Genomic DNA, 16,325 nt, shown 5'->3' with positions numbered 1-16,325 from the left:
TCTTCCTCTCTGCAACCCATAAAAATATATTTTAAAATAAATTTTCAAAGACAAATTTTCAACTTTTCATTTTTATTTCCTGGGTGTTTGATTTTTTGTTGTTGTTACTATTAGATACTATGACATTCTTATAGAACTCAGGTTGTTGTTTTTTTTCACCAGTAAAATGAAATGTATAATCACTGAATTAAAGTTTGAACTATGCTCTATTAAATTGTGTAAATCTACATTTTTTCTGACTTTGCTTCCCATTTAGTGAACATTTCTAACACTCATATCATCAACCCCACTTAAATCCTTGCTTCAGTTCCTCTAATCTATTCTGTAAGTTCTGTTTGAGTATGAAGGAAAATATTTGCCACAATGATATACTGAAGTACTTTTGGAACCGCCTGAAATATCGCTGGGCCCTATAAAAGGTACTCATTATGCAAAGTTTGAAGCACCACATATTAGGCTTCTATCAATGGCTTACTTCTAGAGCAATTCATCATCACTCTCCAGAGATTACTTACTCTAGAAAGCTGGTGATATAGTCTCGACTGCAGGAAGACCAGGAAAAAGGATTGGTATTTGCAGTAATGTGAGCTGCCATAAGTTTTGCTGTTTCATGACCTTTCGTCCCACAAGGATTTCCAAGTCCATCATGGTTCATACCAAAACTGTTTTAACAAGGAAGAAACATAAAAGAAATAAGAAAAAATAAAACAAACCCCAATACATCCTTTATTTTCTTATTTGATCGTGTATTAGTTTTATTAAAACATGCCTTCCATAACAGTAGACTAGATCCTATAAGAAAATATAAGTTTAAAGTTAAAGAGACTAAGGAATAAGTCAATGATATATTTCCAAATCTCTTTAAATTTATCATATAATCTCAAATGTTATCTCTTCTAGAACAGATACAGAATATGTATTAATTCTCAATTTATAGATGAAAAAACAAATTTAGTAAAAATACAAGACCTATTAATGATCACACAGTGTAGGAATTGTTAGCAGAACCTGCCTTTTAAGATGCTAGAGTTCATACTACTTCACTATGAATCAGAAGGGAATTATAAAAAGACTAGAGGCCCAGTGCATGATTAAATCATGCACATGTAGGGTCCCCTACACGCTTTTGCTTTCGATCGCGGGGGATCTGGGTGCCTGTCCACTGGTGCACCAGGCCTCTCAGAAGCCTCCGGCGCACCGGAGGCTTCTGAAAGGCCTGGTGCCGGAGCGGACAGGCACCCAGCTCCCCCGCTTTTGATGGTCCACGGCGGGACGGGAGCTCGCTGCCCCAGAGGCCCCTTCTGTGCTGCAGCACAGCAATGGCGCAGATGCTGGCCCAATCGGCCACCCCGGCCACACCGAGTCCCGCCCCCCCCACGCCTCCTGGCCAATCATGGGCATAGCGAAGGTATGGTCAATTTGCATATTTGTCTATTATTAGGTCGGACGGTTTTGACCCATTGAGTCCTAGGTTACAGGCCAAACACAAAGTCCTTTTTCTTACTAATATAAATAAGAAAGAACTAAATACATAGACAATTTATATTGGTATGTGTTTTCAAAACACATTTTGAAAATTCTTGACATATTGAATGATTATGGAGATAAAGTTTTTCTTTATTAACATATCCCTTTATTTTTCAAAGCTTTTGTTTGTTTTTGGTGTCCTATGGCCATGTTTAGTGTCATCAATGTGATTTTAAAATATTTAAAATATTTTAATAATACACTAAAATTTTTCTGTAAAGGATACATACCCACTACATATAAGTAAATTTTAGCCTTTCATCACAAGTAGCCAAAAGTTCAGGTTGAGTATTACTAAAAAAATATATATATATGTCTCCATTGTGACATTCTAATAAATGATGTGTGTTCAAGGAAATAAATGAATTATGTGACAAGAGTATAAAATAGATGAGGATAGTTGCTAGAAAAAACAATTGGACAGCTAGTTGAGAAGACAATTAATGAAAGTAAATATTAATACATTTGGCAGTGTAGAGACATTGAAGATTTGTAAGAATGGCTGACGATTTCTGAGTAGGAGAATAAGGACTTGATCTGTATTTTAGACAGGTCATCATAGTAATTTTGCGCTAGAGACACTGGAGTGGGAAGAGAATGGACCCAGGGGGAGCAGATGGAAGGTCATTATCAATAGGAAAATGATGTGGGTATGAATTAGGGCACTGGATGGAGAAGTGGGATTAGATTTGAGACATGCAGAGAATTAATTGGCCTTTATAAATACAATATAAAAGAGCTATAATGAGGACATATAATATGTTCATACATGGGGGGCAGAAAGGAGTAACTAGTATTTCAGGCAGAGGAACTAACACAAGCAAAAGAAGAGAAGTGTATGAAAATGTCCAGAAACCCATGTTAAAATACCAAATAACTATCCAAGAACACCAATATTTCATTTTCCCACTTGATATCAACATACTGGAATCAACCTATTTGAATGCTCTTCAAAGGACATGATGGTGGAATTTACAATTAGTTGAATTAGACATATATTCTGTCAAAACAATCAGCTACAACTTTACATAAAAGACTCCTTTGTTCAAATTCTTAATTCAATAAACTTAATATTCTATATTTCTCTGAAAGGTTGGTGCTACACTGTAATTCTTATCAAATGATAACAGCTTTAAAATATGGTTTCCTTTTAGTAGCAGTCTCTTAAATATCCTGCAGTCATGCTAAGATAGGTGTAGGCAGGCACAGATGGTTTTAAGAAAGTCATTTTTGAGATCTTCAACTTCCTTATGTACTCTATTCTTTTAAAAAATCAAGTTTCTTCTTTTGAAATTAAATTTCTTCCACTTACAAAAGAAAAACTTATCTTTCGACCCACCCACAATTTTACAACAGTTCATAGCCTTGGAGTATAAAAATATGGATGGGCATCAAGAAAAGAGAAATGGAAAACATTTGGTGTCAGCTTTGAGAAAGAGAATGGTGTTAATGAATGAATATCATATCAGGTAGTTTCTTGCTTTCATCAAATTTATAGGAGGATATACTCAAATTAACAGCTGATGGGTTGTAAAAATTATTTTTTCATGATAGATCACCATGGTTATGTTTTGACAAATAATTCAAAAGAAGTTCAATGAGTTGATTGATATTTCTATAATAAACTCCTTTCATCTCATCTACTTATTTATGTAAACAAAGCATTCATCATCTACACAAACAAAATAAAGAAATTGAACTGATGCTAAAATCCTACCTTATTTTATTTATTTATTTATTTATTTATTTATTTATTTATTATTGATTTCAGAGAGGAAGGGAGAGGGAGAGGGATAGAAACATCAATGATGAGAGAGAATCATTGGATGGCTGCCTCCTGCACACCCCTTCTGGGGATCAAGCCCATAACCCGAGCATGTGCCCTTAACTGGAATTGAACTCGAGACCCTTCAGTCCCCAGGCCAATGCTCTATCCACTGGGCCAAACCAGCTAGGGTCTACCTTATTTTATAGGAATACAAAGATAAATGCAATAATTTAAAAATACATCTAATTAAAGATACATCTTCTCATAAAAACTTTGCTTTCATATTTTATTTGCTTTTATATTTTATTATTTTTTAAAATCTGTAATGTGGATATGCCCCTCTGATCAATCATTAACTAATAATGATTGCTATTTTAAAAAAATAATCCAGGAAAAAATTCTTTATGATTATAGGAAATTTTTAATGTAATTGCTATATAGATATATTTTTATATGGAGATATTTTATATAATTAAACATACTTGTAAGCATAAAATATATGTTTAAATATATTGAAAATATAAAATATATATTAGGGTAATAGCCTGGGAGGGAGAGAAGAAGCAAACATATTGAGTTAAAGGGAAAAAATGATTAAGATTTTAACTATAAAATAAGAATGGGTTTGTGTATTTTTTAAAGGCATTCGATAGTTTCCAAGTTGCTATGGCATTCAGATTCAATTGGATATTTTTAAAAGACATATATATCAATTTTATTTTCACATGCTAATATATACAGTATTCCAGAAATTCTATCTTTCGTAGTTACTCAGAAAAAAATAAAAGTTTTTAGACATCAGCTGAAAAATACACAATAGGGTACATAGTTTTAAAAAATTCAGAAGTATAAGAGAGAAAGGGTTTTTTTTCTCTCCTGAGGAAACTATTGAAGAGTTTGGAAAGAAAAAAAGTGAAACTCATTAGTGATAAGAGAGAATAAATAAGAGGCCACTTTAAAACCATCATACTGACAAATATAAGAATGTTACCTAGTACTAAGTGTTGGGAGTAATGTAGAGAAACTGGAATCTTAGTTCACAATATTTGTAATGTGGTCAGGGCAGCTGTTCCAGAGAGCAATTCAGCAGTACTTAGTCAGATTAAATAGGCAGATGCATTATGACTCAGAAATCCTATTCTTGGATATATATCCCAGAAATATTCCCAAAGAGAATATGCATAAAGATGTTCATGACAGGATTATTTATGATAGCAAGGAGATAAAGACAATCTAGGTGTCTGTCATTAGGGAATGGATAAGTAAACTTTGGCAGATGCATATTATGGAATACTAAACAGAACTTGGAGTCAGCAAACAAGATAGATGTCTACACATAAATCTGGGTGGACCTTAAAAATAGTGAAAAATTAAGAAAAAGAACAATGTCTATACACTATATCAAACATGTAAACAAAAATTACATACACACTTTCATATACTAGGTCAAGGAATTGTTCCAAATTAAAGACTGAAGAGACATAACTAAATGCAATGAAAACTGGATTGGAGGAGAAGGAAGAGAGGTTATAAAGAACATTTCTGGGACAACTGATAAAATTTGAATATGATTGTATATTGATGATAGAAGTATATCAATGTTAACTTTTCTAATTTGACAACTATACTATCCTATATAATAAAGATGTAATATGCAAATGGTCGTTACACTGTGAAGCATAACGACCAACCGCATAATGACCGAATCATGGATCAGCAGGAGGGTAGGGCAGCGAGCTACAAGCGGGCAGCGGAGAGCTACAGGAGGGGGCAGGGCAGCAAGCTATGGAGAGGGGAAAGGGGAGGGGGAGGGAAGAGCTACTGGAGGGCGGCAGCGAGCTACTGGCGCACGGATTCATGCGCAGGGCTATTAGTGGTTATATAAGAGATTATCTTTTCTCCTTAGGAAATAGATGATGAAATATCTGGGGATAAGGGAAATGTCTACAACTTACTCTCAAATACCTAAGGAAAAAAATTCATGTACATATACAGAAGAGATAAAGCAAATATTGCAAAATATTAACAACTGAATCTGAGTGAAGGACACATGGAAAGGCCTTTTATTATATCAATATTTCTATAAGTTTGAAATCATTTCAAACTTAAAAAGCTAAAAATGAATACATACATGTACAAAACAACCTGCAATATTTTACAAGGATATGTATGCAATATTTTACAAGGATATATATGATACTCAAATATATGTATCAAACAAATGGCAGTGGGAATGGAAATATAGAAATAGAGCAGAAGGGTCCTTACTGGGACTGATAATGATATTTTGCCAAGAACTAAGTTTGGCTGGATAATGGACGGATGGGTAGGTAGGTAGGTAGGTAGGTAGGTAGATAGACAGACAGATGTAAAATAAAGTCTGCTCTTTAGTTTCAAAAATACTATTTTACTAAAAGAACAGAACAAGAGAGAGAGAGGAGAGAGTTTAGTAAACCTGGGGCCCACCCTGATGAGTGAACAGTAGTAACAAGAGAACACTCCCATGGTTGGTTTTATGTGTTTAATAAAACATTTCAGATTACATAAAAGTAATGTCTCTCATTTGTGGAGGGTTTTAGGACCAGAGAGAGAGAGAAAGGTGATGGGGGAGGTTAAGAGAGACAGCCTTCTGTGGGCCTCTTGTGATTCCCACATTATGCTGGGTATACCAAGTCTGTAAGGCTTGCTCTTTACCCAGGCTATGTTTCAGGATAACTTTAAGAAATAAGGTAACATCACCCCCTGGATAAAGAGCAGAATTACTTACTAAAGTAGTTCCCCTTATCTGCAGTTTCAGTAATCCTCGGTCAACCACAATCCAAAAATCTATATATATAAAAGCCTAAGCGACTGGATGAACACACTGGATGACAGGCCAGTAGCTATGACGTGCATCAACCATCAGGGGGAAGACACTCGATGCAGGAGTGCCGCTCAGCTGACAGACGGCCGCCAGACTCTGGGCTGACGGCTGGTGAGTGTAGCTGTGGCTGTGTGAGCCTCTCTCATGGACACTCCCCCTGTGCGCCCAGGCTGAGGTGGCAGGGGGGCCAGGATGAGCAGGAGCGGCACCCAGCCCGGTCTTAGGCTCCTCCCCGGCCACTTGCTGCTCAGCGCACTACTTCTTGCTGTGCAGGATGACACGGACAGCGGGCTGGAGCCTGATAAACTGGCAGGTAAGGCCGGGCTGCGGTGGCACAGAAATCCACTGATCCCTGCAGGCCAGCCCGAGGGACCCCACCGGTGCACGAATCCGTGCACCAGGCCTCTAGTATTAAATAAAAAATTTCAGCAATAAACAATTCATAAGTTTCAAACTGGATGCTGTTCTGAGTACTGTGATGAAATCTTGCACCATCTGCTCTGTCCCACCCTGGACATGAATAATCCCTTTGTCCATCGTATCCACTCTAAATATGCTACCCACCAATTAACCACTTAATAGCCATCTTGGCTATCAGCCTAGCAGTTTTGCTTTTGTTTTAATTCATGAATGAGAGTTAGATGTTCTTGAAGTAATTGATCAAGAGTTGGAAAATCAGCCCTAAACAGTTTGGTTTAGTGAATAGAGCATCAACCTGCAGGCTGAAGGGTCCCGGGTTCAATTCCAGTCAATGGCACATGCCTGGGTTGCGGGCTCAATCCCCCAGTGTGGGGCGTGCACGAGGCAGCTGACCAATGATTCTTTCTCATTATTGATGTTTCTATCTTTCTCTCCCTCTCTCTTCCTCTCTGAAATCAATAAAAATACATATTTAAAGAATGATTAAATAAGGTAGTAAATATGGTGTTGAGATCTATAGCTATTATAAAAAAAAAAAGAGTTGGGAAATTGATCAAGAGTAGGAAAGGAGCTAAGTTAATAAAAAGAATGTGTTTCTTCAGGATAGGAGATGTTATTTTCATCATCACTGTATTCACAATACACTCTAGGTTAGGTCAATATAGCAGGAGCTCATTAAATCTCTGGTATGAAATTGTGCATGAGTGAAAGTCTTCCTATGGATGGACTATAAAACATGAGAAACAAAATCTAGAAAGCATCATATGCACAGACCTCATTTGATGGTGAATAATGTAATAAAAATATATAAAATCATATCAGTAATAAAAGTAGAAAGGGTAGAGTTTGGGTCAAAATGAGTGGTATCACCACTCAGAGACAAATGGGTTGCAATATACACTAAAAGACTGTGCAATAATTGTTATTCATTAAATTAAGATTCTGTGAGAAATTAAGAAATGCAAATTGGCAATTATAAAATAGTCTGGGAGATGTAAAGTACAACATAAGGAATATAGTCAATAATATAACTATGTATGGTGCCAGTGAGTACTAGACTTTTGGGGGGATCCCTTTATAAGTTATATAAATGCCTAATCACTATTCTGTATACCTGAAACTAATATAATATAAATTGATTTGAGAGAGAGAGGAAGGGGGAGAGAGAGAAAAACACCGATGTGAGAGAGAAACATTGATCAGTTGCCTCCCGTACATGCCCCAATTGAACGCACAACCTTTTGGTGTAAGGGATGATGCTTCAATCAACTAAGCTACATGGCCAGGACTGTAATTGAAATAAATAAAAAAATTTAAGTTAAGCTTCTATGACTCAGAATCTATCACATACATCAATCTGTTAACTTATATGCTTCCCCCAAATATTTTTCTATTGTACGTTAATTTTCTACGAAAATTATCTTTCCTTTAAAGATATGTTTAGCAAAACAAAATCTCCTTATATACATATGTGAAGAGATACATAAGGAACGAATTCTTTATCTCATTTATTTTTTAGGATCTACTGGAGGAAGCTCATTGGTGATTATATTTTACATCACTTAACCATATATTATTTGACCACTTACTGTAAAAGTAACAATGTATTTTGGACCACAAAACAATGTATTTTGGACCTCTCTCTCTCAAATCAATTTATATTATATTAGTTTCAGGTATACAGAATAGTGATTAGGCATTTATATAACTTATAAAGGGATCCCCCCAAAAGTCTAGTACTCACTGGCACCATACATAGTTATATTGTTGACTATATTCCTTATGTTGTACTTTACATCTCCCTGGCTATTTTGTAATTGCCAATTTGCATTTCTTAATTTCTCTCGATTTTGATACACAATTCTTATTTGTTCTTTTGGAAGATTAGTAAAAATAAAAAAGAGTAAACACAGACTACTGAGTATAAAGTTAATATGCATTCAGTCTGGAGATTCTTTTTAAAATCATAATTGTTGTTTTCAAACCAAACAAAGGATCTGTATAGCTAAGAAAAATCTTAAAATGCCTAATTCAACTTTTTTATCTAAGCAATCTTAATTTTATCATGTTGCTAATATATCAACATCATTTTTTCTTAAATTATCATGGTATTTAAACTGTCTTGCATTTTGTTAAATAATCATTAGCACACAGAGCATGTACTTTTAAAATCAGCCACTAGAGGAAAAAAATAGATGATTATTCAGTTCTTGAATAAGATAACAATTATAGAATTAAAGAATAGTTTCTTGCCCAGCTGGCATGGCGCAGTGGTTGAGCATCAATCTATGAGCCAGAGGTCACGATTCAATTCCCGGTCAGGGCACAAGCCCGGGCTGCAGGCTCAATCCCCAGTGAGGGGTATGATCAATGATTCTCTCTCATCATTGATGTTTCTGTCTCTCTCTACCTCTCCCTTCTTCTCTGAAATCAATAAAAAAAATTAAAATATATTTTTTAAAAGAATAGTTTCTTAATGTTTTAAAATGAGTAAATTTCCCTTTAAAAAGTGATGACATAATTATAGTCTAAATTGTGACAACTATAAAATCTCAAAACTAAGCCTTCCCATTGTAGTAGAAAAATATAAGGGAATAAAGGGACATCTTTCTTAAAAACTATTTTCCATTTGTAATCTCTTTGATCTGTTCTTATTCATAACTGATCTTGGCTATGAATCACTTGTTACAATAAAGCAAAAACAAAATTTAATGGATGTACTCAGAGCCTTCTATACCCACATCTGGCAAACATTTTTAGTTTTAATAGTTACCAAATAGGTTAGTTATTACAATTTGCTTATGTGTTTTCTAAAACAGAATTTGGAACTCAGTTCTACCTTTGGACTTATTTAGGAAGATATTTAATGAGGAGGGGTGTGCCTAACGAAATCTCGACTCTTTGCAAACCTGTATAAAGCAAGTTCACATTTAGTATAAACTCTTCCCTTGGTCAAGGGAAACAAAAGAAAAAAATAAACAAATGGGATTACATCAAACTAAAAAGCTTCTGTACGGCAAAGAAAACCATCAACAAAATGGAAAGACAACCCACTGAATGGGAGAACATATTCATCAAGGATACATCTGATCAGGGGTTAGTATCCAAAATTTATAAAGAACTTATAAAACTCAACACCAAAAGAACCCCAAACAATCCAATTAAAATTGGGCAAAAGACCTGAACAGACTCTTCTCCAAAGAGAACATACAGATGGCCAATAGACATGTGAAAAGATACTCAACATCGCTAATCAGCAGAGAAATGCAAAATTAAAACCACAATGAGATATCGCCTCACACCTGCTAGAATGGCTATCATCAATAAATCAATAAACAAGTGTTGGTGAGGATGTGGAGAAAAGGGAACCCTTGTGCACTGCTGATGGGAATGCATATTGGTGCAGCCACTGTGGTAAGCAGTATGGAGTTACCTCAAAAATTTAAAAATGGAATTGCCTTATGACCCAGCGATTCTACTTCTAAGAATATATCCAAAGAAACCTGAAACACTAATTCAAAAGAATATATGCACCCCTATATTCATTGCAGCATTATTTACAATAGCCAAGATTTGAAAACAGCCCAAGTGCACTTCAATCGATGAGTGGATAAAAAAGCTGTGGTACAATTACACAATGGAATACTATTTGGCCATAAAAAAGAAGGAAATCTTACTCTTTGCAACAGCATGGGTGGACCTAGAGAGCATTATGCTAAGTGAAATAAGCCAGTGAGAGAAAGACAAGGGCCATATGATTTCACTTATATGTGGAATCTGACGAACAAAATGAACTAACAAGCAAAATAGAGATAGCCTCATAGAGAATAGGCTGACAGCTGTTGGAGGATGGGAGTGTGTGTGGAGGGGAGGCTGGGTGAAAAAGGTGAAGGGATTAAGCAAAAAAGGAAAAACATGGACACAGACAATAGCATGGTGTTGATCAGGAAAGTGGAGATTGGGGGGAGGTAGAAGAGTGTAAATATAGGGGGGAATAAATGGTGATGGAAGGAGATTGACTCAGGGTGGTGAACGTATAATACAATATACAGATGATGTATTATGGAATTGTATAGCTGAAACTTATACAATTTTATTAACCAATATCACCCCAATAAATTCAACCAAAAATGTAAAAAGTAAAAATAAATTAAAAGGCTGAACTCATAAAAATAGAGAATAAATTGGAAGTTGCCAGAGGCTGGAGTGTGAGTGAAATCAGGAGATGTTGTTCAAAGCATACAAACTTCCAGTTATAAGATAAGTAAGTTCTGTGAGAACATAAAGTAATATGACTATATCTACTGTATTGTATACTTGAGAGTTGCTAAGAGAGTGAATGTTAAATGTTCTCACCACACACACACACACAAAAGGATAATCATATGATGTGATATGTGTTAACTAACCTTATCATGGTAATCATTTTGCAATATATACATCAAATCATCATGTTGTACACTTAAAGTTATACAATGCTATATGTCAATTATATTGCAATTAAGGTGGGGAAAAAAGGAGAAAACACAAATTACAAATATCCGGAATGAATGATGGAACATTATTATGTACATTATAGAAATTTAAACACGTGTATGATAAATTTAACAACTTAGCTAAAATACTCTACTACTTTGAAAGACGTAATTAACAATAAAAAGGATGAGTAAGAAAAAAAAAAAGACATAATTAACAAAGAAGACTCAGAAGACTTAGATAATGTTATTTTATAACTAATAAGAAATTAACTTACTAATTAACAATGTTCCCACAAAGAAAATTCTTGGCTCAGAAGGCCTCATTAGTAAATTCTATCAAACATTTAGGAAGAAAATTATATCCACCTAATGCACACAAACTCGTCTAGAAACTAGAACAGTTCTTAATTCAACTTACAACACTAACTTTATTCTGATACTCAAACTAGACAAAGACATTAAAGGAAAACTATTAAGTCAACCAATTTTTCTACACAAATTGTGCTGAAATAACTGGATATTCGTGAGAAAAAGAGGAACTTCAATCTTTATATCACACCACACAAAAAAAAAAAAAAAAAAAGAACACAAGAAACATAACCCAAAACTCACTGTAGATCTTAATATAAAAGCTAAAAGTTATGTTCGCTTCAGCAGCACATATATCAAAAGCTTAAGTATAGAACTTCTACTAGACAAAAATAGAAAATCTTGAAGTAGGCAAAGATTTCTTAGGACACAAAAAATACAAATCATAAAAGAAAACTTTAAAATTAGACTTTATCAAAATTCTGTTTGTACAAGGCACCATTAAAAAATGAATGGCAAGCAACAGACTTGGACAAAATAAATATTCACATTATGTATATATGATGACAACTTTTACCTGGAATATATTATTGATAAGTCTTATGACTCAATAAGAAGAAAACATCTCAGTTTTGTTAAGAAATGGAAAAAGGATTTGAATAGAATGCAAAGGAGATAATGAATGACAAATAAGCACGTGAAAAGATGCTCATTATCACTAACATCATTAGTCTATCAGGGAATCAATGATCAACTAATTAAAACCACAATGAGATACCACTAAAATGCATAATAATAATTAAAATCACAAAGAGTTGGCAAGGATCTGAAGTAACCAAATGCTCATAGATTGCTAGTGGGAATGCAAAATGGTATATAGCCACTTTGAAAAATAGTTTATGCATTTATATAAAATGAAAGTAATACATACCATACTACCAGCAATATCACCCAAGAGAAATAAAAGCATATTTCCATACAAATCATTATATGGATGTTCACAGAAGTCCTATCCATAATAGCTAAAACTAGAAACAACCTAAAATGGGATATGTGCTATGAAATACTATTCAGAAAAAGAAACAAAAAAAACTACTAATATACACAACATGGATGAACCTCAAAAACAGTGTGCTGAGGCAAGGAACCTAGACACAAAAGAGTAGCCACTACGTAAGTTCATTTAAATGAAACTACAGAAAAGACAAGTCTAATCTGCAATGATAGAAAGTAGATCTGTGCCAGGTAAGGGGGAGGGAGGGTGGAGACTGACTGTAAAAGGAAACACGGGGATGTTTTTAGTTAATGGAATTGTTGATATCTTGATGGTGGTGGTGATTACCTGGTTATATACATTTGTCAAAATTCATCGAACCATACACAAAATAGAAGCACATTCATTGCATTTAAATTATACTAAATAATGTTTTAAAATGTACTCATGGGAACATAAACTCTTCCAGGAAATAGAATACTTCTTAACTCATTATATAAAACTAGCATTATTTTGATACCAAAACTAGGCAAAGGTATTAGAGTTCCAACTACTTTGGTGTATGTTTATTATTAACCTTCTATTATGAGAGCATAGCACTGTTCAAGCATCTAAAGACAGTTAGGGCCCTGGCCGGTTTGGCTCAGTAGATAGAGCATCCGCCTGCTGACCAAAGGGTCCCAGATTCGATTCTGGTCAAAGGCATGTACCTCGAATGCAGACTCCTCCCTGGCCCGGGCCCTGGTTAGGGTGTGTGCAGGAGGCAACCTATCAATGTGTTTCTCTCACATCGATATTTCTTTCTGTCTTTCCCTCTCTCTTCCACTCTCTCTCAAAATCAATGAAAAAATATCTTCGAGTGAGGATAAAAAAATAAATAAAATAAAAAAATAAAGACAGGTACTTTCACCAGAAGAAGGGAAATCTGGATGGACAAAAACAGTAATTAAAGCTTCCTAACACACATAACTTACTTTACAATTTTATCCTGAAGTCTTGGCACATTTCTCCTTTAAAAAAAAAAAATCATCTCCCAGTCAGTCTTCTATATAAAGCATACCCCAATTGGTAAAACCAAACACTGACATTGATTTCTGAAAGCAAGACTGATATACATACTCCTACAGCTTTCAATACAACTTTTAACACTTCTTCACATTTTCTGAAAATCAGGTTTATAGTTCACTCAATCACTGTTAGTTAATAAATGAGTTGTCACATCTAAAAGATTTGTGGCCTTAAGACCTATTCTTATTTGCAAAAGAAATCAGACATATACAATGGTAGAGGGAGCAGCCTAATGAACTCCCATCCACACATCATGATGAGTATAAAATGTAACATGTTGCTATTCTTGCTTTATCTTTCCCTTTCCCCCTTTCTTTTAAAAGTAAATATCAGACATCGTGTCACTTCAGTCCTGCAGATTTCAATGTGCATCCTTTAAAAATATGAATATTTTAATATCTCTTTTTTTTAATTATTTTTGTATAGTAGGAATACATTAGATAGTTTTCTCAATATAACCAGAGGTCTAGTTGAGTTCTTGCCACCCCTCTTTAACACCATAATTTTTCAACTTCAGAAACTATGGCAACTACATAATTAATGAAAAAAATCTTTCAAAGAACATTCTTTTCTATACAGTTTCATTAAGTGCCTTTGGCTTATAGCCTACATTAGAGGTAGACATGCCATTTAAAAATAGCATAAACCTCAATTTTTCATTTGACAAGGAAACTAACTTCTTGTTTTCACAAAAGTATGGAGAAAAATAAAAGTAGTCATTAAGGCCCAGCCAAAGAAAAAAGCTATCCCGTAGCTGTTTAAAATGGATATTATGTCCCTACATGAGCAAGCACTGAGTGCAAAACCATATTCTACACAATTTTTAAAAAGGTAGACAGTATTCACACAGTCTAATGACTTAGTAGGGGCACTTTTCAGTAATCAATGGTCAAATGTTCTTCATTGTGATGAATCTGCAGACTTCATCATCTCACTTAACATCCACCCTACTAAACAATACAAATTACAAAAAAGTTCACTATACTTTATCTGAAAAGTATACTTGATGTTTATCATGGCTATTGCTTTGTTTCAGAAGAACAGAAAGCACTGTATTTTAATTATATAAATTGTGCCAGACTGACTTGCTGGGTTCCTCAAAGCTAAACCCTAAAATCTTAAAAGCAAGTAAAGGGCTCTTTATCCATGAAATAGATTTTCCCTAACTGACCAAATACAATTTGACAAATTGAAAAAGATAACATGTTAATCACATCCTGCTTAGTTGTCTGGGGGAAAAGGAATAGACACATAGTAATCAACTGGACATGGAAAGAAAGCTAATTTCTAGTCAGTCAAATAATATTTTTGAATGGAAGCATTTCTTCTGGCTCTCATTATAAAGCATTTTGTGTATCCCCCCCCGACACCGATTTCTAACAATCACACTATCAAACAAGAATTAGCAGTGAAAAAAAGTTATTCGAAGGAACATAAATCTTAAGAGGTATATTCTACATCTTGCACATTCTTCTACAGAAGGTATAAACCATTCATCTTAGGAAAAATTTAAAGGAATTACCCATGAGGCCAACAACAACAAAAAATCTAGGTAACCTGAGAGTAGTTCAGTTAGAATCTTAAGAAAAGATACAGAGATAAACCCTCCAATGGGCTATGTAAGTATAGACAAGAAAAGGGGACTTACGAAGCATATGCTGGCATTGACTAACGTGTAACTGCATGAAGGAGTAGTGCTCCCATACACACATTACTCATCCATGCTATGTTGCTTGTCCTGACCTTTCGATTTAATTGAATCTACCAGAACCTATTACATTCAGTCTGGTTGCATAAGATTACGACAGTCATTAATGAGCTAAATTTTTAAGTGCACTGAAGATAAACTGCCTGCATAAGAAGGGCTTTTCCCTTTTGTTCCCCTGCTGTTTATTGCAATGGAAACTAGAACACCAGTATTTTTAGGACTTTACTAAACGTGTAATGCTGACTTTTGCCCATATCTGAAGCGATCCGGGTTTGAAACTTGCCGATTCCTTAAGGTTACCCATAAATCAATGCTAATTTGGTAAAATTTAAATTGCAATTTTCCAAATAATGCAACAGACTGATCCAATTTTACTCTCCTCTTTCAAGGAAAAAAAAAAAAAGCTGAACTACAAATTTATCTCAGGAATGATCGCTAAGGCAAGTGTATAATAAACATTCATTTTTATTTGTTCTTTTTCCCCCACCCATTTTTTATCCAAAAAAAAAAGAAAAAGCAGACTGTAAAACTTAGATCATACAAATGTCAGGAGCTCTTGCAAATAGATTGCTTGCTTGACATAAAAATGTTTGACTATCCTTTTGAAGTTTTCAAACTCCTCTCCCTTCACATGAGCAGGCTTTTACATTTACTACTGCCTGTGTTTGGAGTAAAGAAAGTAGGGTTTTATAGATGAGAGGTGGATAGGACAGTTTTGGGCCAGATATATTTAAAACAAATATTAAAGACTAGATCCTCCTAAAAAGTAGTAAGGATGATATCTCACTACTCTTGGAACACCATTTCTTTCTCTCTCTCTCTTTTTTTTTAATGACAAACAAGTACACCTGAAAAATATGTTACATAGCAATGATTGCACAAACTTTATGCCTGGAAAAGATGCTCACAAGCTGTATGAAGAGTGAAAACTCAAAGTAAATTTTATGGAACTGGTGTCAATGATGATTTTAAAATATAAAGGTGTTGTCACTTGAGGAAAAGAAAGATCATTTCAACAATTTCACTTTGAGGAGCCGGGTGTTGAGTAGACCACGGTAAAACTAAATTACTGCACATGTACATATATCACAAAACTTAAGTGTGATGTATTCACCACTCGGAGGATACTAGTCATGAATCAGAAAGATTATTTAACAAGTCTCCAGTTCTTAAGATGATTTATCCCAGCA

General features: G+C 34.6%; 1 protein-coding gene across 1 annotated transcript in view; it reads right to left on the bottom strand.

Annotated features, from left to right (window-relative positions):
- Positions 1-16,325, bottom strand: part of ADAMTS6 (ADAM metallopeptidase with thrombospondin type 1 motif 6) — a 206,406-nt gene that overhangs the window by 113,170 nt on the left and 76,911 nt on the right. Inside the window, exon 9 of the mRNA XM_008161866.3 lies at positions 516-662. Coding sequence (XP_008160088.1) covers positions 516-662 — 147 coding nt within the window. The remainder of the gene's footprint in view (positions 1-515; positions 663-16,325) is intronic.

The sequence above is a fragment of the Eptesicus fuscus genome, chromosome 4, assembly GCF_027574615.1.
Source record: "Eptesicus fuscus isolate TK198812 chromosome 4, DD_ASM_mEF_20220401, whole genome shotgun sequence".
Classification (NCBI taxonomy): Eukaryota; Metazoa; Chordata; class Mammalia; order Chiroptera; family Vespertilionidae; genus Eptesicus; species Eptesicus fuscus.
The sequence above is the reverse complement of the archived record's forward strand: the minus strand, read 5'-3'. Positions and strand labels throughout refer to the sequence as shown.